Source organism: Psittacula echo (genome assembly GCF_963264785.1).
Source record: "Psittacula echo genome assembly, chromosome: 1".
Taxonomy (NCBI): Eukaryota; Metazoa; Chordata; class Aves; order Psittaciformes; family Psittacidae; genus Psittacula; species Psittacula echo.
Window position 1 is genome coordinate 378004 of NC_137735.1, and position 22584 is coordinate 400587.

At 65.7% G+C, this 22584-nt stretch overlaps 4 protein-coding genes across 18 annotated transcripts; 1 reads left to right on the top strand and 3 right to left on the bottom strand.

The window, feature by feature from the left end:
* Positions 1 to 5008, bottom strand: LOC308223886 (RING finger protein 145-like). The gene is made up of 10 exons (XM_080623388.1): positions 4631 to 5008; positions 3846 to 3954; positions 3684 to 3775; positions 2879 to 3114; positions 2630 to 2805; positions 2384 to 2524; positions 1730 to 1912; positions 1499 to 1646; positions 811 to 1167; positions 1 to 535 (listed from the first exon to the last, which is right to left on the bottom strand). Exons 1-10 carry the CDS (start codon positions 4797 to 4799, stop codon positions 140 to 142), a joined length of 2007 nt encoding a protein of 668 aa, XP_080479514.1. The 5' UTR covers positions 4800 to 5008; the 3' UTR covers positions 1 to 139.
* Positions 5009 to 5287: 279 nt separating this feature from the next.
* On the top strand, positions 5288 to 9245 carry LOC308218880 (C-type lectin domain family 4 member G-like). 14 transcript variants are annotated; one of them, XM_080613366.1, is made up of 8 exons: positions 5288 to 5395; positions 5597 to 6443; positions 7064 to 7171; positions 7580 to 7690; positions 7792 to 7872; positions 7965 to 8021; positions 8098 to 8891; positions 8967 to 9245. In XM_080613366.1, exons 2-8 carry the CDS (start codon positions 6315 to 6317, stop codon positions 9124 to 9126), a joined length of 1440 nt encoding a protein of 479 aa, XP_080469492.1. In that variant the 5' UTR covers positions 5288 to 5395; positions 5597 to 6314; the 3' UTR covers positions 9127 to 9245. The 14 variants fall into 14 exon arrangements, with proteins under 14 accessions (XP_080469492.1, XP_080469490.1, XP_080469487.1 ...); XM_080613364.1 differs by lacking the exon at positions 5597 to 6443 and having other exon boundaries at positions 5296 to 5395; positions 8175 to 8249; positions 8779 to 8891; XM_080613361.1 differs by having other exon boundaries at positions 5300 to 6443; positions 8175 to 8249; positions 8779 to 8891.
* Positions 9246 to 10353: 1108 nt separating this feature from the next.
* On the bottom strand, positions 10354 to 12318 carry AP5S1 (adaptor related protein complex 5 subunit sigma 1). The gene is made up of 2 exons (XM_080624162.1): positions 12050 to 12318; positions 10354 to 10846 (listed from the first exon to the last, which is right to left on the bottom strand). The coding sequence occupies exons 1-2, from the start codon at positions 12220 to 12222 to the stop codon at positions 10429 to 10431; spliced, it is 591 nt and encodes a 196-aa protein (XP_080480288.1). The 5' UTR covers positions 12223 to 12318; the 3' UTR covers positions 10354 to 10428.
* Positions 12319 to 12487: 169 nt separating this feature from the next.
* Positions 12488 to 22144, bottom strand: CDC25B (cell division cycle 25B). Of its 2 annotated transcripts, XM_080624147.1 has the most exons (16): positions 21912 to 22144; positions 21691 to 21791; positions 21527 to 21578; positions 20332 to 20373; positions 20047 to 20083; positions 19819 to 19932; positions 19610 to 19729; positions 19299 to 19433; positions 19143 to 19217; positions 17451 to 17627; positions 17260 to 17358; positions 16700 to 16762; positions 16512 to 16610; positions 16093 to 16226; positions 13419 to 13530; positions 12488 to 13284 (listed from the first exon to the last, which is right to left on the bottom strand). In XM_080624147.1, the coding sequence occupies exons 1-16, from the start codon at positions 22037 to 22039 to the stop codon at positions 13144 to 13146; spliced, it is 1629 nt and encodes a 542-aa protein (XP_080480273.1). In that variant the 5' UTR covers positions 22040 to 22144; the 3' UTR covers positions 12488 to 13143. The 2 variants fall into 2 exon arrangements, with proteins under 2 accessions (XP_080480273.1, XP_080480274.1); XM_080624148.1 differs by lacking the exon at positions 20332 to 20373.
* Between the last annotated feature and the right edge of the window lie 440 nt (positions 22145 to 22584).

Genomic DNA, 22584 nt, shown 5'->3' on the forward strand with positions numbered 1-22584 from the left:
TGACCTCGGGCGCAGCCGTGTCCCCTTGGTTTTATTGCTACAGAGTCCTTGTGGTCGCAGGGGCTTGGGGACACCGGTGCCATGGGGGGGGCCCTGTCCCCCATGGGGGCCCCCGTTGCCGCGGTGCCAGGCTGCGGTGCTAGGGGGGGTGCTGGCTGCTGCGGGGGTCCCCACTCTCCCCCCTGGCACTGAGCTCAGGGGGGGCCGGATGCTGCGTGGCACTGGGGGGAGGGCTGCAGGCGTCAGGAGGAGGAGGGTGATGGCGGCCGTGGTCCCCAGCCCCATGCTCTGGGGACGCTGCGCTGGCTCCTGCATCCTCCAGCCCCTCATCCCCATCGCCTCCATCCGGCTCCGGCCGGGCTCTCCCGCTGCTGCCCTCCTCCTCCTCCTCCTTCTGGTCCTGCCCGTGCCCGGGGCCGGCCGGCGGGAGCTGCTGGTGGCACATGGGGCACGTGTCCTGCACATAGAGCCACTTGCGCAGGCAGGAGGCGTGGAAGAAGTGGCTGCAGGGGGTGACGACGGCCACGGCCATGTCCTGCGGGCACAGCGCGGTGTCAGCACCGGCACACGGCACCCGCAGCACCCACAGCACCCACAGCACCCACAGTGCCCGCGGCACCCACAGCACCCACAGTGCCCGCAGTACCCGCAGCACCCACAGCACCCGCAGCACCCACAGCAACCACAGCACCCACAGCACCCGCAGCACCTCCAGCACCCGCAGCACCCGCGGCACCAATGGCACCCACGGCACCCCCAGCACCCCCGGCACCCGCAGTACCCACAGCACCCAGCAGGGATGGGGCTCACCTGGAAGCAGATGGCGCAGACGTCGTCGTGGAGCCGCAGTTGCCCGCGCGTGGCCCTCGGCAGGGCCCGCACCTTCCTGGCCGCCCCCCGGCGCAGGCGGAGGCTGCGCCAGCCCGAGCGCGCCCGCAGCCACACGTTGAGGTAGCAGTGGATGAGCAGGACGCAGGCGCCCACCCAGCTCCACTGCCCCCCCAGCGCCTCCCAGGCCCCGTAGGCCACCACGCTGAGCGCCACCAGGAACTCCAGCACGCGGCTGGCGGCCGTCACGCAGTAAATGACCTCGTCCATGCGCTCCAGCGGCGCCGCCTGCACCAGCTCCACCATGAAGAGCGCGTAGATGAGGAGCGTGCCCATCACCTGCGGGGGCAGGCACCGCGCGGCTCGGCTCCAAGGGACCTTAAACCCCCCCCCAGCTCCATCCCCTGCCCCGGGCAGGGACCCCTCCACTGCAGCATCCTTGAGCACTGCCAGGGATGGGGCAGCCACAGCTCCTCCGTCCAACCCATCCCAATGTCCCACCACCCCCAGATCCAACCGGAATCTCCCGTTCCAGCTGATCCCACCACCCGTTATCCCACTGCTGCGCCCCCGGTGCAGGTCCCTCTCCCACACCCGATGCAGGTGGGATGCAGCTCTATTGAGGCGGCTCATCCCCCCCGCAGTGCCCGAGGGATGCTGCGCCCTGCACCTGCAGCGAGGTGAGCATGCAGCTGGAGACCAGGATGAGCAGCCAGAAATCCAGCTGGAAGAAGTGGGCGATCCTGTAGGCCATGAAGCAGGGGAACACCAGCAGGAAGAGGCACATGCTGACACCACGGAAGTGCTTCCAGGGGCTCCTATGGGATGAAGAGAGCTCAGTGGGGATGCATCCACCCCAGGGACATCGCTTCCAGGCCCCGACCCGGCCCCAGCCCGGTACCTGTTGCGGGAGGCCCCCAGCGCCAGCAGGATGGGGTCTGCGATCTCGATCATGGACTGGAGCGTGGAGGTGAGCACGATGAAGAGGATGATGCTGAGCAGGAAGGTCCTCTGCAGCACCTGCAGGTCCAGCAGCCCCGTCTGCAGCGCCAGCAGCAGCAGCGTCACCCCCTCCGTCACCCCCCTGCCAGAGCAGGGCGTGAGGCAGCTCCGGGACCTGGCCGTGCCCTGCGCTGTCCCCTTGTGTCCCCAGCTCATCCACCCCTTGTGCCGTCTGCACCACAGCCTCAGCGTCCCCATCCCTGGGGGTGGCCCCGCAACGGGCACCCCCCTGCACTCCTCGTGTGCCCCCAGATTCCCTGTGTCACCCTCGTGCTCCCCATCCTGTGCTGGGCTCCAGCACGAAACCTGGGGTGTGCGGAGGGACGTGGGCTTGTGTTCCCTGTCTGTGTCCCTGGCTCACCGGTGCCTGTCCCTGTGCCCATCCCAGCTCACCGGTGCCTGTCCCTGTGCCCATCCCAGCTCACCGGTGCCTGTCCCTGTGCCCATCCCAGCTCACTGGTGCCTGTCCCTGTGCCCATCCCAGCTCACCGGTGCCTGTCCCTGTGCCCAGCCCAGCTCACCGGTGCCTGTCCCTGTGCCCAGCCCAGCTCACCGGTGCATGCCGTTGCCGGTGTGGAAGGCGCTGAACCCCATCAGGTAGAACTTGCAGAGGCTGAGGATGCCCAGGGCCAGGTAGGAGACGGTGAAGGTGAGGCCGAGCAGGGAGTAGGGAGTGCTGCAGCACTCGGCCGCACTGCAACGGAGCCGTGGTCATGGGCCCGCCGGGAGCATCCCGACCACCGGCCCCTCCTCATCCTCATCCCAGGAGCCCGGGCTCGGCCGGGCTGCCCGCTCCTACCTGCTGAGGAGGAGGAAGAGGAAGCTCTGCGTGGTCAGGGGGGTGCTGGATGAGGTGAGGAAGGTGCAGAGCTGCAGGGAGAACAGCACCAGCCAAAAGACGAGGAAGAGGAGGGGGACGGCCAGCCGGCTCCATAGGGACAGCCCCAGGGCCAGCAGCCGGGACAGCTCCAGCACCTGCGGGGACAGGGCGCTCAGCAGGGCTGCCCCACACGTGTGGGGCAGGAGGGGAGGGCGCAGCCTCGCTCACCTCCATCACCTCCCTGCAGGCGGCGGCGGCCAGGCGGAGGGGGCCGAGGAGGCGGGGGCCCAGCAGGCAGAGCACCACGGTGAGGGTGAGCAGCGAGGCCACGGCGTGGAGCAGCGGCAGCGCGGGGGGGGGCAGCCCGCAGAGCCGCGCCAGCACCGGCAGCGCCGGCGCCAGCAGCAGCCACGGCCGCCGGCACCGCAGCAGCAGCGAGCACAGGGCACAGAGGCAGAGCTGGGCTGCGAGGCCAGGACAGCGGGGTCAGGGATGCAGGGCACAGCCCCGCACGGTGACACCCACTGGGTCCTGACAGGGGACATGGCATGGAGGGGTTGGGAGGGAGCTTAAAGCTCATCCGGTCCCAACCCCAGGACCCCTTCCACTGGAGCAGCTTGCTCCAAGCCCCTGTGTCCAACCTGGCCTTGAACACTGCCAGGGATGGGGCAGCCACAGCTTCTCCATTTAACCCATTCCCATGTCCCACCAGCCTCATAGGGAAGAACTTCCCTGTATCCCATCCACCTCTGCCCTCTTCCAGCTGGAAGCTGTTTCTCCTCATCCCATCCCCGCATCCCTTGTCCCAAGCCCCTCTCCAGGTTCCCTGCAGCCCCTTTAGGCTCTGGAGCTGCTCTCAGGTCTCCCCTTCCCACAGCAGAGGGGCAGGATCCCCTCCCTGCGCTGCTGCTCACGCTCTGGGGTGCACCCAGCACAGGGCGGGATCTGGACCGGGTCATGGGGAGGGAGCTGCTCCTCACCCAGCACCCCCGCACCCCCTCCCAGCCCCTGTCCGTGCCTCCCCCCCGCTCACCTGCCAGGGTGCTGATGGAGGCCCTGAGCGCCGCGGGCTCACTGAACACAGCGCCCTGGAAGCCGGCCTCCAGCTCACGGTGCACATAGTCCCTGCATGGAGAGAGGGTCGGATCCGGTGCCCTCCATGGCGCCGGTGCCCCCCCCATGTCCCCGGTGTCACCTGGCCAGCGAGTGGCCGGCGCTGAGCAGCAGCCCGGTGAGGAGGTGCAGGTAGAGCTTCACCAGCGAGCGCAGCGGCAGCAGCAGCAGCACCAGGGACACGACGTGGCCTGCGCAGAGGGGCCGGGGGTGATGCTGAGCCCCCGCTCAGTGCCCCCATTGGCGTTGGGGGGGGGCAGGGACACAGCGGGGGGGACACGGAGCTGGCGCCAGGACAGCCACAGCAAGAGGGTGACAGGGGCTGGCGCGGTGACACCCTGAACATGGACAGCACCTTGGGGTGTCCCCAGGCTGGACACCGTCCTCCCCATGGCTACACGTCCCTCTGCGTGTTCCTAACCTGGCCATCCCTTAGGGTGCCTCCTTGTGCCCCCAACTTATCCATCCCTTGGGATGTCCCCACCCTGCGCATCCCTTGGGATGAGCCCTTATGGCCCCAACCGGCCATGGTATGACACACGTCCTCATGTCCATCCCCTGTAGCGTCCCCCCCAACCAGCCCCTGGGATGTACCCTTATGGCCACAGCCCAGCCATGCCACGAGGTTGTGGCTGTCCCCTTGTGTCCCCAGCCCCGTCATCCCTTGGGGTGTCCCCCCCATGCCCATCCCTCGGGATGCACCCCGCTGTCCGCAACCTCTCCATGCCCTGGGCTGTCCCCCCATGTCCCTCCTTGGGATGTGCCCCCCACGTCCCAACACCGCCATTCCCTGGGCTCCCCCTCCCTGTCCTCCTCCTGCCCATCCCACCCCGGGGTGCCCCCCCCGTGTCCCCGCTCCCCCCTCACCCATGCAGTGCGCGCCGCGGAGCGCGGGGGCGCGCAGGAGGAGGGGGTCCCCGCGGCGCGGCCGCAGCAGCTCCCCGAGGGCCGCCGGGTCCCAGCGGTAGAGCAGGTCCAGCAGCGCCAGCCCCGGCACCCGCAGGGCCACGTTGGCCACGGCCTCCAGCCGCGACATGGCCCGCACCGGCCGGGGGGTCCCCGCGTCCCGCAGCCCGCAACGGGGGGACCCCCCGGGGCTACCCCCGTTGCTCCTCCGGGACGGCAGGGGGCGCCCGCGCCGCGCCTGGGTGGGGCCTGTCTGCCCTGCCACCGCCCGCCGGAGCGGGCCCCGCTCGCTCTCCCGCTGCCTCTCCTGTTCCCGTTCCCGTTCCCGTTCCCGTTCCCTGTCCCGTTCCCGGTCCCGCCACCGCCGTTCCGGTCCCAACACCACTTTCGCTTTCTCCCGCCCCGCCCCTACGCCCAGCGCGTAACAAAGAGGCTGTGCGCCAGGGGAGCCGCGCTGACGCCGCGCCCGCCATCTTAGAGGAGGGCAGAGCGCTCCTTCTTCCCCCTGTGCCTTCCTCCATCTTGGATGAGGGCAACCACCATCTTGCGCGGGGGGCGAGGCCCGTTGCGGTGACGTCACTGCAGAAGCTCCGCCCCGCGTCAGCCATCTTGGTTGCGGGCAGACGCTGACGGCGGGCTGCGGCCGCCATTTTGAGAGGGGAATGGCGGAGGGAGCCGGGGGTTGGCTGGGATCCACTGGGATGAGATGAGATCCATTGGGATGAGGTGGGCTCCTTTGGGATCCGCTGGGGTGAGGGCCGCTGCTTGGGGTCCGCTGAGCTCATCTGGGCTCAAGCAGGGTCCCTGGGGGTTGTCCCTGTGTCCCCCTGCCCCGTCCCTTCCCCGTCCCTCTGGGGACGTCTGGGGCCGTCACTGCCATGGGGACACGTTGGGGGTCTTATGGAAGCCTTTATCCCTATGGAACAGGATGGCACTGGGACAGACGTTCCCATTCCCTCCGGGGTCCACCCCCCCCGTCCCGGCGCTCCAGGTTTCCCTCCGGGCCGCTCCATCCGCTGTGGTGGCCCCCGTGAGGCCGCGCCCGGAGGAGGCCGCTCCGCCCTGCTGGAACGCTGGGAGCTGCGGCTCCGGTCCTGCGCGAGCAGGGGTGCAGGCCCCCGGAATGGGAGCTGGGGGGGATGTGGGTGCGCATCCCTATGGGACAGAGCTGGGAATGGTGAGCCTGGGGAAGAGACCCCGGAGCAGCTCCGGTGCCTGAAGGGGCTGCAGGAAACCCGGGCTTTGGACAAGGGATGCAGGGATGGGAGGAGGAGCTGCGGCTTCCAGCTGGAAAAGGGAAGAGTTGGACCTGGATGAGCTTGAGGCCCCTTCCAACAGGAAGCAGGCGGGAATGCAGTGCCGAGGGACGGGGGTGTGGAGCCAGGCGCACACAGGATGCTCCCGGGCAGGGACCATCCCTCCCTGCCCACTCCTTGATGCGGGACCACCAGGATACCCTGATGGCATCGTGCTCACGTCCGGTGCCAGTGCAGAGCATCTCGGATGCTCCAAGGGGTGACGTGAGGCTCGTGGCCATCCCCAGGGCTCAGCCAGTGCCCGTGGGCATGCTCTGGATCCCGGAATTGGAGGTACAGGAAGGTACAACACGCAACGAGGAGGAGGCGCGGAGCCCTATGGAGGCCTCATGGAGAGCATGGTTCACCATGGATTCGGGCCCTGTTATCGGAGATGTGGCAGGGAGCAAGGGGAAGAGCGGGATTCTCCACCTGGGATGGGGCAAGCCCTGTTCCAGGAGCAAAGGGGAAGAGCGGAGGTGATGATTCAGCCCTTGCACAACCGCTTCCTTCCTCCTCCCGCTTGGCTCATCCTCCCGCAGCATCCATGCCCTTAGGGATGGGTGCTGGGGCCCTGAGTCACCCCTTGCGCAACAGCCACATTGGATCCATAGATCCAGAGTGTTCCGGTGCATCCCGGTGTTCCCAGAGCAGGGCCGGGGCTGTCCCCACACAGCCCCATGGCAGCAGGTACAGACCCCGATTTGGGGTCACCGGGAGTGGGGATCTCCAGCCCGTGCGGTGCCCATTGCAGTGCCCTCCCCCGGCCTGGATGGCGGCTCCCATTCGTGATCCAGCGTGGATCCAACGGGATAACGCCTGACCTGGGCATCCTTCATCCCAGCCGGGCACTGCTGCTGCTTCCCACCCTGCACCACCGCTCACTGGGAGCAGGGAGCCGGATCCCTCCTGGGATCTGGGGCTTCCCGACTGTTTGGAGGGCACAAAGCACCGCCCGCCTTTGGGATGTCCCTTGGGATGCAGGGATGTGACCCGGGATGGGGGCCAGGCAGCTCCCGGGCCCTGCCCGCTGCCGATGTCCCCGTGCGGAGCCGCCCGGGGCGGGGGACCCGAGTGACGCAGGAACTGGCACCCACAGACCCCGGCTTCCCTTTCCCGGCGCTGTGGCAAGAACCGGGCATGGCCGCGGCCGAGCCAGACCTCTACGAGCGGCTGCAGATCCAGTACCCGCCCAGCCCGGCCCGAGGTGAGCCCCGCGCCCCCGGTACCGGTCCCCGGCTCAGAGCATCCCCGGTACCGGCACCCAGCTCAGAGCACCCCCGGTACCGGCACCCAGCTCAGAGCACCCCCGGTACCGGTACCCGGCTCGGGGCACGCCCGGTACCGGCATCCAGCTCAGAGCACCCCCGGTACCGGCACCCAGCTCAGAGCATCCCCGGTACCGGTACCCGGCTCAGAGCATCCCCGGTACCGGTCCCCAGCTCAGAGCACCCCGGTACCGGCACCCAGCTCAGAGCATCCCCGGTACCGGTACCCGGCTCGGGGCACGCCCGGTACCGGCACCCGGCTCGGGGCACCCCCGGTACCGGCACCCAGCTCAGAGCACCCCGGTACCGGTCCCCGGCTCAGGGCGCCCCCTGCCTCTCTCCCGCAGGTCCCCGCTCCGCTCCGGCCGCGTCCCGCTGTGCGCTCAGCACCGCTCTGGCCACGGGCACCGGCCTGGTGCTGGTGCTGGGGGCAGCGCTGGCGGCGGTCATCATCCTGCGTGAGTGCTGCTGGGGCGGGCAGCGGGCAGCGGCTGGCAGGGGACGGGGACAGGAGCAGGCAGGGGCTGGCAGGACGTGACCTGTGCCTTGTCTCCCCCAGACATGCAGGGCCAGGCAGAGCTGCGGGCAGCGCGGGCAGAGCTCGCAGCAGTCGGGACCCAGCTGCTGCCTGACCCCGATGGTGAGAGGGAGCATGGGGCTGCCCCCGTACCCCAGCCCCTGCCCGCACCCCCTGCCTGTATCCCTGCCCATCGCCTCTCCTGACCCCCGCAGGTACCCGGAGCCCCGCTGAGAGCCTGGCAGCGATGCAGAAGCGGAAGGAGCAGCTCGGTAACGAACGGGGATGCGCGGGGAGGGGGGGGGTGTCCCGGGGGGTGCCCCCGGTGTGTGACCATTGGTGCTGCAGGCCGGTGGCTGCAGGCGCTGGCTCTGGGCTGGCGGCACCACCGCGGCCACATCTACTTCTTCTCGGGGGACCGCAAGCCCTGGCACGATGCCGAGGCCGCCTGCCGCGCCGTGCACGCGCACCTCACCTCCGTCACCGGCCCCGACGAGCAGGTGCTGCCTGTACCCCCTGCCGGTACCTCCTGCCCGTACCCCCTACCCGTGCCCTCTATCCATGCCTTCTCCTCACCATTACCCACTGCCCATACCCCCTGCCCACGTCCCCTGCCTGTACCCCCATCTGTGCCCTCTGTCCATGCCTTCTCCTGACCCTGATCTGTGCCATCTCCTGCTTATACCCCTGCCCATACCCCTGCCCATGCCCTCTTCTGCCTGTATCCCCATCTGTACCTTTTCCTGCCCATACCCCTGCCCATGTCCTCTCCTGCCTGTAAACCCTGCCCATACCCCCTGCCTATGCCCCCTGTGCCCTTTCCTGCCCATGCCCTCTTCTGCCTGGAGAGGTCTCCTCTCCTGCTGCAGGTACCCCTGCCCGTGGCCCCTATCTGTGCCTATACCCCCCATCCACACCATCCCCTGCCCTGTGCCCACTCCTGCCTGTACCCACTGCCCATACCCTTGCTCATGGCCCCTGTCCGTGCTCCCTCCTGCCCGTATTCCCTGCCTGTCCCACATCCCTCAGGACTACCTGGCACGGGAGGCAAGAGGAGGATCCTATTGGATTGGGCTGACGGCCACGGGCCCGGCGGGCTCCTGGCACTGGGTGGACGGGACTGCCTACAGCCAGGCGCAGAGGTGAGCGGGGCTTGGGGGGCACAGGGGGGACCCCGGCACCCCCAGCACCCCCCCACCGACCCCACTGTGACCCAGCAGCTTCTGGGCGCCGAGGCAGCCGGACAGCACCGACCACGGGCCGTGGGGCCGGGAGAGCTGCGCCCAGATCCACCCCGTGGGCAACGGGCTCTGGAACGACCACAACTGCAACTTCTCCTTCCCCTGGGTCTGCAAGAGGGACCTGAGCGTGCCCTGAGCCCGCCGTGGTGCTGGAGCCGCCGCCAGCCCCATGGTCCCCAGGGACCTCTGCTCCCCCCAAAGCCAGGCAGTGCCTGCACCCCGGCGCTGGGCTGTGATTAAACTGCTCCCACTGCACCTCCTGCGCCTGCCTCTGGCCTTGCCCATGGAGAGGGGGTTCCATCACCCCCAGAGCCCTGGGATGGGAGAGCCGGGAGGGGTCAGCCTGGAGAGGGACCTGGGAGCAGCTCCAGTGCCTGAAGGGGACACAGGAAACCTGGAGAGGGGCTCCCACAACAGCGTGTGGGGACGGGAGGAGGAGTTCGGGCTTCCAGCTGGAAGAGGTGGATGGGATACAGGGAAGTTCTTCACGCTGAGGGTGGGGGGCATTGGAAGGGGTTGAATGGAGAAGCTGTGGCTGCCCCATCCCTGGCAGTGTTCAAGGCCAGGTTGGACACAGGGGCTTGGAGCAAGCTGCTCCAGTGGAAGGGGTCCCTGCCTTGGGACAGGGCTTGGAGCTGGAGGAGCTTTAAGGTCCCTTCCAGCCCAACCCATCCCATGGCTCCATCACTCTAAACCCCCCAGCCCCTCTGCCCATCCCTCCCATGCCCTTTGCTGCCACGGGGGTCCCCTGGATCCATCCCCTCACCCTGGTATCGCAGTGGGATGGGATCCCAGGACCCCCCCTGCACCCACAGCTCCACCAGCAGCACCCAGCCCATTCCCAGCACTCCTGGCACCCATAACCTGCCCCCACTCACCGTGCATGGGCACATCCTGCTCCGGTGCCTGTTCATAGTGTTCCCAATGCACCGGGACCAAGTTACACCCCCCCCACCAGTGCCCCATTCCCACCAGGATCCCTCTTATCCCGAGGTGACAAACCCATCTCCTGCCGCCCCATCCCACACCAGGGACCCCTCACAGCACCCAATGGGGACAACCCTGACCGAGGGTCCCACATGGAGGGGATGGAGGCACCCGGCACCCATTGGGCTGATGGTGAGAAGCTTCCAGGACCTTCTATGGGGAAAACCACCCCTGGTTTAGCATCCATTTATAGCAGATGATCCGGGAACCATGGAGCATCCCGGTCCAGGGACAATGGAGCCGCCTGGTCTGTGCACCCAGGTCCTCGATTGTCCGGCATGGATGCAGGAATGTGGGAAAGGACATCAGCACCCTCCAGCCCTCCCCTGATGGCATCTAAAGGGATAAATGGATCAAACCCTGCTCTTGGCTGCCTCGTTGCTCTTTATTCCTGAGCCGTGGCTGGTTCCCATCCATCCCATTGGGATTCGGTGGCCGCTTCGCACCCATCTCAGCGGGATCTTTTGATGCCCATCTCCCGATCCATGCCTTGGATGAAGCCTTCATTGAGGAACAGCATCTCCCCGTGGGGCAGGAGCCGCTCGAGGAGCCCATCGGCTGCATCCGGATGGAGCAGGGCATTGGCCTCGGGATCCAGGAGCCGGAGGGATGTGAGGAAGCACGCAGCCAGGCGCCGGAGCGTGAGCTCAGCCAAGGTGAGGTTCTCTTGGGGCTCACAAACCAAAGCCAAGGCCAAAGCCATCACTTGGATCCACGTCACTGTCACCCGCTCGGGAAAGGGGTCCCCGGGGGGCAGCTGGAAAACTCCATAGGGAGTGCTCTGGAAGGAGATGGGATCAGTGGGAAGGGGGAGAGGAGAGGAGGAGTGAGGCAGGGAACACCAGAGGAGGCATTGGGTGGTCACTTGCCTAGGGGAGAAAAGAGGGGGACGGGTGTTAGGAGCACCCCAATACCGGTAGGGATGGGAGGACCACAGCTGTTGGGGGGACAGGGCTCGACGGGACCCCCGGGGCCGTGGTCACGGCCCCGGGGGTCCCGTCGAGCCCTGTCCCCCCAAAAGGGGTCCGGGATGGGTTTGGGGTCCCATGGGTCTCCAAGCCCCATGGAGGGGAGATCCCATGGGATGGGTAGGGAGCATCCCATAAAGAGGGGGGTCCCCATGGACCGGGCTGTACCACAAGTACCGGTAGGGGGGTGTTCCATGGGCAGGGCGATACCACAGGTAACAGTAGGGGTTGTCCCATGGACCGGGCTGTACCACGGGTACCGGTAGGGGGGTGCCCATGGATGGGGCTGTACCACCGGTACCGGTAGGGGGTGTCCCACGGGCGGGGCTGTACCACCGGTACCGGTAGGGGGGTGCCCATGGATGGGGCTGTACCACCGGTACCGGTAGGGGGTGTCCCACGCACGGGGCTGTACCACCGGTACCGGTAGGGGGGTGCCCATGGATGGGGCTGTACCACCGGTACCGGTAGGGGGTGTCCCACGGGCGGGGCTGTACCACCGGTACCGGTAGGGGGGTGCCCATGGATGGGGCTGTACCACCGGTACCGGTAGGGGGTGTCCCACGGGCGGGGCTGTACCACCGGTACCGGTAGGGGGGTGCCCATGGATGGGGCTGTACCACCGGTACCGGTAGGGGGTGTCCCACGGGCGGGGCTGTACCACCGGTACCGGTAGGGGGGTGCCCATGGATGGGGCTGTACCACCGGTACCGGTAGGGGGTGTCCCACGGGCGGGGCTGTACCACCGGTACCGGTAGGGGGGTGCCCATGGATGGGGCTGTACCACCGGTACCGGTAGGGGGTGTCCCACGGGCGGGGCTGTACCACCGGTACCGGTAGGGGGGTGCCCATGGATGGGGCTGTACCACGGGTACCGGTAGGGGGTGTTCCACGCACGGGGCTGTACCACCGGTACCGGTAGGGGGGTGCCCATGGATGGGGCTGTACCACCGGTACCGGTAGGGGGTGTCCCACGGGCGGGGCTGTACCACCGGTACCGGTAGGGGGGTGCCCATGGATGGGGCTGTACCAAGAGTACCGGTAGGGGGTGTCCCACGGGCGGGGCTGTACCACCGGTACCGGTAGGGGGGGTCTGTCCCGTACCTGGCCACGACTGCGATCTGTTCCTGGCGGCGGAGCCGCTCCCGGGCGGGGTCCGCGGGGGGGTCCCCGGCGGGAGGGGGGGTCCCGAAGAAGCGCGCGCAGAGCACGCGGGAGGGGGCTTGGCCAGCGGGGCCCTCCCCACCCAGCGCCAGCAGCACGAGCGCCCTCACCATGGCAACGCGACCCCGGCCCGCCACGGAGGGGGGGCGGAGTCCGGGCCCTCACCGCGCCGACTCCGATTGGCTGCGGGGGTGAGGATGCGGAAGGAGGAGACGGCGGCGATTGGTGGGTGACGGAGGGGTTGGCCTCAACCCTCCGCACGTGACAACGGCGGCTTGTGATTGGATGAGGCGACGCGGAGCGGCGCGGTGATTGGCTGGTAAGGGGCTGGTGGGCGGGGTGAAAGGCGGAAGTACAGCATCACACAGTTACTTTCATCTCCCAAAGGAGTTATTAATTGGGACCATTAATAATTAATAACATCAAATAATCAATGCGGGGGGGGCACAACCCGGTGGCAGCAGCTCCCGCCCCCCCCATGGTGCTTCCCTTGCAAGTGCTCAGCCCAACGTGGGGGGGTTAAAACGCTTCCTGCCTCCCCCCAATTAACCTCAGAGAACTAATTACTTTAAATAAGATGGGGGGGACCCAAATCACCCCAAACCCACCATGACCCCCCCCACAGCACCCGTTATGCTGCTGCAGGGGGGTATCACAACAAGGGGTGCCCTCCCCAGCACCCACAGGGTTAAGTGCTTTGCTGCCTATAAAGCCCCACTGGGGGGTCCCCCCACCTCTTTGGGGGATCCTGCCCAGCTCCAGACCCCCCCAGGGCTAAGGGCGGGGGGAATGTGCCTGTTGTGGGGCCAATAGTGCAAGGGGAAGGGGCTGGGGGGGGGGAAGCCTGAACCTGGCAGTGATTTAGGACCTGGATGAAGCCCCCCCCCCCCCCCAAACGCAACCCTACTGAGGGCAAAACCAAAACCCATTTTGGGGTAAAACGAGGTAAAACCACAACTGTGCCCCCCCCGTCCATGTCCCGATGCGGGGGGAGGGGGGGGGTTTGGGGCTGCCCCATGGCGGGGGGGGGTCCCTCAGCAGTCCTTGAGGCGGGTGTAGAGCTCCCTGCGGCTGCGCTCCCCGGCCCAGGTGCGGCTCTTGAGGCGGAAGCGGCGCAGATCCTCCCGGAAGGCCTCGTGGTGCATGGGCCGGTAATCCTGCGGCTCGCAGTGGCTCTGCCACGGGACACGGCTCAGCACCAGCCAGAGGGGATGCTCGGGGCTGGGGGGGGCACACAAGGGGTCTTCCCCCCCCCCCCCCCCCCCCGCCATGGTAGGGACCCAGCTCCCATCCCCAGGCTGGGGCTCACCTGGTACTGGGGGAAGAACTCGCGGTACCCCCCCTTGAGCACGTAGAGCTCGGGGTAGTGCAGGTTGGGGTACTCATTGCAGGCCCGGTCCTTCTCCCGCACGAACCGGCACCTGCAGAGAGCCCGTCAGGGAGCAGATCCCAATGAACCGTCCCCAATGAACCGTCCCCAATGAACCGTCCCCAATGAACCGTCCCCAGTGAACAATTCCCATCAGACAATTCCCAATCAGTTCCCAATGAACCATTCCCAATGAACCATTCCCAATGAACCATTCCCAATGAACCATTCCCAATGAGCAGTTCCCATCAGACAATTCCCAATCAGTTCCCAATGAGCAATTCCCACTCAAACCATTCCCACTCAAACCATTCCCACTCAAACCTCCCCGGAGGAGCACAGGGGCTGCAGTTCAGCTCTTTCCTGGGTTATTGTAGGGGGGAATGGAAGAATTCCCAGCCCTGGGAGCGCACATCCACAGCTCAGCTCCATGGGCAGGGAAAGCCAAAGCAGTGCCCTCAGGGGGGCCAAGGAGGGAGAAGCTGCTCCCAAGGAAGCTCAGGCACAATCCGGCCCCAGCTCCTGGCTCCTTGCACAGGCTGAGCACCAGGGTAAAGGGGCTCAGCACCACCCGGCCCTGAGCCCGGGCTCGGCTTTCTTGAAGGGTCCGAGAATCAAATGGGAATCATGGAGTCAGACACGGAATCAAACACGGATTCACGGAACCATAGGGTCAATCACGGAATCAATCACAATCAGAATCATTCATAGCATCAAAGAATCATCCATAAAATCATTCATGGAATTACAGAATCAAAGAATCAATCCCAGAATCAGTCATGGAATCAATCCCAGGTTCATAGATCCATAGAATCAATCCCAGAATCATAATCCTAGAATCGGAATCATTCATGGGATCAATCACAGCCTCATGGGATCAATCATGGGATCAATCACAGCCTCATGGGATCAATCATGGGATCAATCACAGCCTCAATCACAGCCTCATGGGATCAATCACAGCCTCATGGGATCAATCACAGCCTCATGGGATCAATCATGGGATCAATCACAGCCTCAATCACAGCCTCATGGAATCCATCATGGAATCCATCATGGAATCCATCATGGAATCCATCATGGAATCCATCATGGAATCCATCATGGAACCCATCATGGAACCCATCATGGAACCCATCATGGAACCCATCATGGAACCATCTAACCAGATCGGTCAGCACAGACCCGTCAGCCTGCCCGGCCCATCCATTCCTGCCTCCCCTTCCAGGCACTCCCATTATCCCAACGGGATGCTCTGTGCAGCACCCGGTGACCCCTCAGTACCAGATTTGGGCCTCAAGCTCAGCGTTTCCTTCCTGACATCCCAAACACATGGAATTGCTTCTTATCCATGAAAACATCCCCATGGCACCACGGGAACCGCTTCCTGCAGGAGCAGGAGCCTGGGCTCCTTCATCCCTCCTACGGAGCCCAGCACAGGCGATGCCCACAGCCCTGCTCCATCACTGCCCTTTCAGTAGCCTGGGAATGCCAAAGTGATTCCTTAGGGAAGATTTAACCCCCAAGGAGCTCAGAGGCACTAAATCAGTGCCGGATGGGCCCGGGCTGGCAGAGAGATCACTGCCATTTAGAGGGATAATCGGGAATAAGGAGGAATAATGGGAATGGGAACGCTGAGGTCAATTCACACCGAGCCCTGACCCTGCCTGCCCCGAGACACAAAGCGCTGCAGCCCAGGTCTTGGACCTGCTGCTTCCTCCCTGCCCGTGTTCAATCCCAGCCATGAGCAGTAGATAGGGAATGACGTCTAATTCCAGCCTGCGGGAGAGGGGAAGGGGATGGGAAGGGGTGGGGAAGGGGACGGGAAATGATGGGAATGGATGGGAAGGGACGGCAGGGGGTGAAAGGGATGCAAAGGTGATGCAAAGGGATGAAGGAGGCTTGCAATGGGATGGAAGGGGACATAAAGGGATGCAAGGGAATGGAAAGGGATGCAAAGGTGGTGGAAAAGGATGCAAAGGGGATACCAAGGGATGGAAGAGGATTCCAAAGGGATGGAAGGAGGGACAAAGGGATGGAAGGGGGGACAAAGGGATGGAAGGGGGGACAAAGGGATGGAAGGGGGGACAAAGGGATGGAAGGGGGGACAAAGGGATGGAAGGGAATGGAAAGGGATGCAAAGGGGATGCAAAGGGATGGAAGACGATTGCAATGGGATGGAAGAGGATGCAAAGGGATGGAAGAGGATGGAAGAAGATTCCAAAGGGACTAAAGGGGACTTAAAGGGATGGAAGGGAGTGGAAAGGGATTCAAAGGTGATGCAAAGGGATGGAAGAGGATTGCAGTAGGATGGAAGGGGATGGAAAGGGATGCAAAGGGATGCAAAGGGATGGAAGAGGATTGCAATAGGATGGAAGGGGATGCAAAGGGATGCAAAGAGATGCAAAGGGATGGAAGAGGATTGCAATAGGATGGAAGGGGATGCAAAGGGATGCAAAGGGATGGAAGAGGATTGCAATAGGATGGAAGGGGATGCAAAGGGATGCAAAGGGATGGAAGAGGATTCCAAAGGGATGCAAAGGGGACACCAAGGGTGTTGTGGTTCCAGCCATGCCCGAGGGGGGGTCCCGCAGCCCCCGTGCCCCCCACTCACATCCTGGGCCCCCTCTCGGAGGAGAACTCGCAGTGGAAGATGACGATGACCCTCTTGGAGGCGTCGCAGGGCACAATGGGCTTCCTGAGCAGGAACTCCTCCGCGTCCTGCTCCAGGGGCAGGTTCACGGCGCCCTGCAGGGACAGGAGCCGCCGTCACCCCCCCCATGGCCCTGTGCTCACTGGGGGGGGCCCCGTTTGCTCCCCACAGCCCCCAAGCACCCCCCAGCCGGGGGCTCAGCCCCTCTGAGCTTCAATGGGGGGGTCCCCAGTTCGCCTCCTCCGGTCTCCAGCATCACCCCAGCGGCTGGGGCACCATCGGCCTTCATCCCTCCAGCCGGGGCTCAGCCCCTCGGGGGTGCCCAGCACCTTTGGGGGGGCTCAGCCCCTCTGGCGCCCACGGAGGGGGGGTCCCCTCACCTTGATGTGCCCGCCCTCGTACTCGTAGGGGTAGCGGCAATCCACGATCACGCAGCTCTCGATGAGGCCACTGAACTGCCCGGTCAGCACCGCCGCCATCTGCGGGGGGAGCCCGTCATGGGGGGGGGGGCACGGGGGGGACCAGCGCCATGGGGGGTGCAGGGGTCGGGGGGCTGCTGCTCACCCACCATGGCAGGGGAGATGTACTTGAGGTCCTGGTGCTTCCCCTCCACCGTCTGCAGGAGATAGGCCTGGGGGAGAGATGGGCTCTGTCGTGGGGAGACCCCAGACCTGCACCCCCATAGCCCCGCAGCACCCCCATAGCCCCGCAGCACCCCCATAGCCCCGCAGCACCCCCATTATCCCTCAGCACCCCCATAGCCCCGCAGCACCCCCATAGCCCCACAGCACCCCCATAGCCCCACAGCACCCCCATTATCCCTCAGCACCCCCATAGCCCCGCAGCACCCCCATAGCCCCGCAGCACCCCCATTATCCCTCAGCACCCCCATAGCCCCGCAGCACCCCCATTATCCCTCAGCACCCCCATAGCCCCGCAGCACCCCCATTATCCCGCAGCACCCCCATAGCCCCTCAGCACCCCCATAGCCCCGCAGCACCCCCATAGCCCCTCAGCACCCCCATTATCCCGCAGCACCCCCATAGCCCCTCAGCACCCCCATAGCCCCGCAGCACCCCCATAGCCCCGCAGCACCCCCATTATCCCGCAGCACCCCCATGGCCCCACCTTGGAGAAGTCCCCGATGAGCTCCCGGTGGTCGCTGCCCAGCAGGGCCCCGATGTCCTGGTGGCAGAGGAGGGAGCGGGAGCGCAGGAGCCGCGCTGCCTGCGGGGACACAACCGGACCCCACCGCGGGGCTCAGCGCGGGGGGGCCGGGCCGGGAGGGACGCGGCCGGGCCCCGGCTCCCATCACCCACCGGCTCCAGCACCGGCTCCGCGCCGGGGGTCCCGGCCACGCTGCGGCGCCGCTTGGTCCTGACCGGGCTGTCCCGGTCCTGGTCCCGGTCCATGCGCTTCAGGATGGGTCTGATGACGGTGCTGGGCAGGGAGGGCGAGCGGAAGAGCTGCCGGCACTTGCTGCGCCGCGGGGGGCCCTGCGGGAAGGGACGGGGATCCTGGGATGCTGGGAACAGCCCAGGGAGCTCCATGGGATACTGGGAACAGCCCATGGGATACTGCGGGCAATGATGGAGCTCCATGGGATACTGGGAACAGCCCATGGGATACTGCAGGCAATGATGGAGCTCCATGGGATACTGGGAACAGCCCATGGGATACTGCAGGCAATGATGGAGCTCCATGGGATACTGGGAACAGCCCATGGGATACTGCGGGCAATGATGGAGCTCCATGGGATACTGGGAACAGCCCATGGGATACTGCGGGCAATGATGGAGCTCCATGGGATACTGGGAACAGCCCATGGGATACTGCGGGCAATGATGGAGCTCCATGGGATACTGGGAACAGCCCATGGGATACTGCAGGCAATGATGGAGCTCCATGGGATACTGGGAACAGCCCATGGGATACTGCGGGCAATGATGGAGCTCCATGGGATACTGGGAACAGCCCATGGGATACTGCGGGCAATGATGGAGCTCCATGGGATACTGGGAACAGCCCATGGGATACTGCGGGCAATGATGGAGCTCCATGGGATACTGGGAACAGCCCATGGGATACTGCGGGCAATGATGGAGCTCCATGGGATACTGGGAACAGCCCATGGGATACTGCGGGCAATGATGGAGCTCCATGGGATACTGGGAACAGCCCATGGGATACTGCGGGCAATGATGGAGCTCCATGGGATACTGGGAACAGCCCATGGGATACTGCGGGCAATGATGGAGCTCCATGGGATACTGGGAACAGCCCATGGGATACTGCGGGCAATGATGGAGCTCCATGGGATACTGGGAACAGCCCATGGGATACTGCGGGCAATGATGGAGCTCCATGGGATACTGGGAACAGCCCATGGGATACTGCGGGCAATGATGGAGCTCCATGGGATACTGGGAACAGCCCATGGGATACTGCGGGCAATGATGGAGCTCCACGGGATACTGGGAACAGCCCATTGAGCTCCATGGGATATTGAGCACAGCTCCTTGGGACATTGTGGACAATGCACAGAGCTCCATGGGACATTGAGGAGAGCCCATGGAGCTCATGGGATGTTGGGAACAGCCTGTGGAGCTCCATGGGATACTGTGGGCAATGATGGAGCTCCATGGGATGCTAAAGAAAACCCATGTAGCTCATGGGATATTGGGAACAGCCCATGGAACTCCATGGGATACTGAATACTGCTCCATGGGACACTGTGAGCAATGCATGGAGCTCCATGGGACACTGAGGAGAGCACATGGATCTCCACGGGATATTGGGATAACAGAACATGGGATATCCATGGAGCTCATGGGATCCTGAGCACAGCTCCATGGGACACTGGGGACACCCCATGGAGCTGCCCTGGCTCTGGCATCACCCCCCCAGCACCACGAGGGTGCAGGGCCCAGGCTCCCGCCCCGGTCCCACCCCCAGGAGGTGCCTCCCCCCCCCCAGGACCCCACCTTGGGGACCCCCGACCCCCTCCGTACCGGCTCCGGCTCCTGGCTCCTCACCAGCGGCGCCGTCAGCAGCGTCTCCATCCCCGGCGGCACCGCGGCTCCGCTCTGCCGGAAGCACCAGCACGGATGGGATGAATCCGGCTGCTTCCCCCCCCAGAGCCCCCCCCATCCACGCCGCTTCCCAACCTTCATCTCCTCCTCATCCAGGATCTCCATGAAGCCGTCATCGTCCTCCTCGCCCATGGAGCAGGTCAGGGAGCAGCGCCGCAGCGCGATGGGGCTCTCCCCTTGGGGGACGTTCTCCTTCTCGGGGGGGTCACACTGGGGGGACACCACCAGGATGGGGCCAGCCCCACACCCGCCCTGTTTGGTTATGGAGCATCCCCATCACCCCCCCCACACCCAGGGGTCTCCCAGCACATCTGGAGCAGTGGATCCCGGCTCAGCATCACCCCCATTCCCATTGCCCCCCCCCAGGACCCCCCCATCCCTCTTACCATGAGGTCGGGCGCGGAGCCAGGTCTCTGTGTGAAGGGGTCCTTGTCCATGGCCCCATCGCTGGGGGGAGCCCGGCTGCGCCCCCCCGGCCTCTGCGGCTTCTTGAACACGAACCCCTCCTGTTGGGGGGGGGGGGGCACACGGTGTTAACCCCCCCCGGCCCTGCCTCCCCCCCCCCCCATTGCCCAGCCTGCACCGTGCCCCTCACCGTGGCCTCGGGCTCCCTCCTGCTCTGCTCCCTGCCCCTGTGGGCGCAGCTCCTGTTGAATTCCCGGCTGTGGGAGATGTTCCTCAGGACCGGGCTGGCCCCAAGCAGCTGCGGCTGTGGGGTGGGAATGGGGGGGTCAGAGGGGCTGCAGAGCCCCTGCTCCATCCGCATCCCCATCCCCATTCCCATGCCCATCCCAGCAGGATCCAGCTCAGCCCTAGGACTCACCGGCAGCGAGTGGATCCTCCGGATAGGGAGCTTTGTGCTGCAAGAAGCCGGGAAAAGAAGGGATTGAATGGGAGAAGATGCTCTGGATGGGGGGGGTCCAACCCGGCTCCCCAGGACCAGCAGAGCCCCCCCCCCTTGACCCACAGTGGGGTGAGACCCCCCCCGAGCTGTCACAGCTCCCCATAGAGGGTCGAAGGAACACGGATGGAGCCTGATGGGGATGCAGGGAAGGGAATGGGGGCACAGCCGGGATACGGGGGGGGGGGCACAGTCCCATTCACTCACTCTTCGAGCACTCTCCCCACCTCCAGCACTGCCTTCTCAAAGCTGTGGGGAGAAGGAAGCCGTGGTTGGGGGGGGGGGGCACCCCATAACCAAGCAGCGCAGACCCGGGGGGGGGGGGGGGCAGCCCCAGCCCTCCCCGTGCTCCCCCCCCCCGCAGTGCGTGGGGCTCAGCCCCACAAGGGGTTAAACCCCATCTGGCCCAGGCCGGGGTCGCGGCCCCACTCCGGGGTGGTCGCGGCCCCCCCCCCCCGCGCACACAAAGGGCCCCGCTCTCCACCTGTATGCAAATGGCCCCGCAATGGGGCATGGGCCGGGGCCAGATGGGACACCCCCCCCCCCGTCACCATCTGCCCCCCCGGCTCCATTCACCCGCACATCTGCCGCGCCCGGCCCTGCCAACGGCAACCGGGGGGGGGCAGAGCCCCGCACCCTGCGTGGGGCTGGGGGGCAGAGCAGCACCGGGACCCCCAGAGCTGGCCGGGGATGCTGGGAGCCAGGGGGGGCTCAGTACCCTCACAAGGCAGCTGCCCCCCCAAAGATCCCTCCATCGATGTATATGTGTAACCCCTGTCCATACATGTATTTACATATATATCCCTCCTCCATATATCTCCCCCCATCCATACTAACATACCTCCCCATCCATACATATATCCCTCATCCCTGTATCTCTCCCCATCCATATAAATCTTTATCACCCTGCTCTATACATATATATACACCCCCCCTCCATATATATATCCCCCCTCCATATAAATCTTTATCTCCCTGCTCCATACATATATATACACCCCCCCTCCATATATATATCCCCTCTCCATATATATATCTCCATCCATATATATATCTCCCCCTACATATATATATAATTTCTTATATATCTCTCCCCCATCACCATATATATATATATATATATTCCCCCCCGTCCTATATTCCCCCCACCTCCATGCCACCAACCCCGGAAGAGCACTTGGCCTCCCCTGGCAAGCAGCACCCATGGGCTTCCTGCCTGCCCCCGCTGCCAGCCCCTGCCTGCAATGGGTGCCCCCCCCCCAGCACACGATGGGGTCTCCCCCCCCCGCCCATAGCAGACGTGGGGGGCACAGCGGGAGGCTCAGCCCCACTGAGGCTGCCGGGGCACTGGGATGGGGTAAAAGGGGGGACCCGCGGGGGGACACGGGGCTGGGGCACTCACACGTCCTCCAGCACGGCAGGGTCCTGCTCCGGGGGCGAGTCCGGCCCCAGGCCTGCGGGAACAAGGGCAGGGGAGCACCGGGGGGGGGTCAGACCCCATTGGACAGAGGGGACCCCCCCAGCACCCCCTCAATAGAGGGGTCCCCCCCAGCGCCCCTCACTCACCCGCATCCGACGAATCGGAGGAGACGGAGCCCCGGGGGCTCCCCCCGCCCCGCTTTTGGGGGGTCGCCCCCCCCACCCGCCGCTTCGGGGTGTCCCAATGGCTGCAGACACAGCGGAAAGGGGGGGGGGGGTCAGCCCGCGGGGACCCCCCTGTGCCCCCCTCCAACCAACGGAGGTTACGGGGGGGTCCCAAACCAAACCCCCCCTCGGTACCCGCTCACCTGCCCAGCCCCGCCAGGTTGTCCATGTCCAGCGCCAGCGTGGTCACCGGGGAGCTCACCGGGACCGGGGCTGCGGCTGGGGCTGTGCCCGCCCGGCCCGGCTGCGCCCGCCCGCCCGGCTGCGCCATGCGAGACCGGCCCGGAACCAAGGAATTGACCCTGCCCCGGAGGGAGCCGCGGCTGTGCCGGTCCCGCGCGCGGGGCCGGGGCCGGTACCCAGGGATGGGGGGAGGATGCCGGTACCGGGGGATGGGGGCTCGGGGGGGACCTCCGGGGGGGGGGGGGGGGGACGCGGGCCCGGGCCGCGCGCGCTGCCGCCGCCCCTATTTATATTCGAAAAATAACAGGGAGCGGCGGGGCGGGAGGCGGGGGCGGCCCCGGGACACGGGGCAGGGCCAAGGGGGGTGGGACCGGGGGGGGCACATAGGGAGGGGACATGGAAGGGAGGGGACAGGGACACTTAGAGGGGGACATGGCTGGGGGGGCATGGAGGGGTGCGTGGCTTGGGGGGGGTGAAGTGGTGCATGGGTGGGAGGGACATGGCTGGGATGATGTGGCTGGGGGGGCAGGGAGAAGATGGGGGGGCACATAGGGAGGGGACATGGAAGAGGGGGACAGGGACACTTAGAGGGGAACATGGCTGGGGGGGGCATGGTGGGAGTATGGCGGGGGG

Excerpts from the sequence above, each read along its gene's own strand:
- LOC308218880 (XM_080613366.1), top strand. The coding sequence starts at position 6,315 with ATGGAGAGCATGGTTCACCATGGATTCGGGCCCTGTTATCGGAGATGT. Across the intron at positions 7,172-7,579 it reads CCCGCCCAGCCCGGCCCGAG|GTCCCCGCTCCGCTCCGGCC; the intron begins GTGAGCCCCGCG and ends TCTCTCCCGCAG. Across the intron at positions 7,691-7,791 it reads GGCGGCGGTCATCATCCTGC|ACATGCAGGGCCAGGCAGAG; the intron begins GTGAGTGCTGCT and ends TGTCTCCCCCAG.
- LOC308223886 (XM_080623388.1), bottom strand. The coding sequence starts at position 4,799 with ATGTCGCGGCTGGAGGCCGTGGCCAACGTGGCCCTGCGGGTGCCGGGG. Across the intron at positions 3,955-4,630 it reads CCGCGGCGCGCACTGCATGG|GCCACGTCGTGTCCCTGGTG; the intron begins GTGAGGGGGGAG and ends CCCTCTGCGCAG. Across the intron at positions 536-810 it reads TCTGCGCCATCTGCTTCCAG|GACATGGCCGTGGCCGTCGT; the intron begins GTGAGCCCCATC and ends CTGTGCCCGCAG.
- CDC25B (XM_080624147.1), bottom strand. The coding sequence starts at position 22,039 with ATGGCGCAGCCGGGCGGGCGGGCGCAGCCGGGCCGGGCGGGCACAGCC. Across the intron at positions 19,730-19,818 it reads GGAGGGAGCCCGAGGCCACG|GAGGGGTTCGTGTTCAAGAA; the intron begins GTGAGGGGCACG and ends CCCCCCCAACAG. Across the intron at positions 16,763-17,259 it reads TCATCGGGGACTTCTCCAAG|GCCTATCTCCTGCAGACGGT; the intron begins GTGGGGCCATGG and ends TCTCTCCCCCAG.
- AP5S1 (XM_080624162.1), bottom strand. The coding sequence starts at position 12,222 with ATGGTGAGGGCGCTCGTGCTGCTGGCGCTGGGTGGGGAGGGCCCCGCT. Across the intron at positions 10,847-12,049 it reads CAGATCGCAGTCGTGGCCAG|GCAAGTGACCACCCAATGCC; the intron begins GTACGGGACAGA and ends TTTCTCCCCTAG.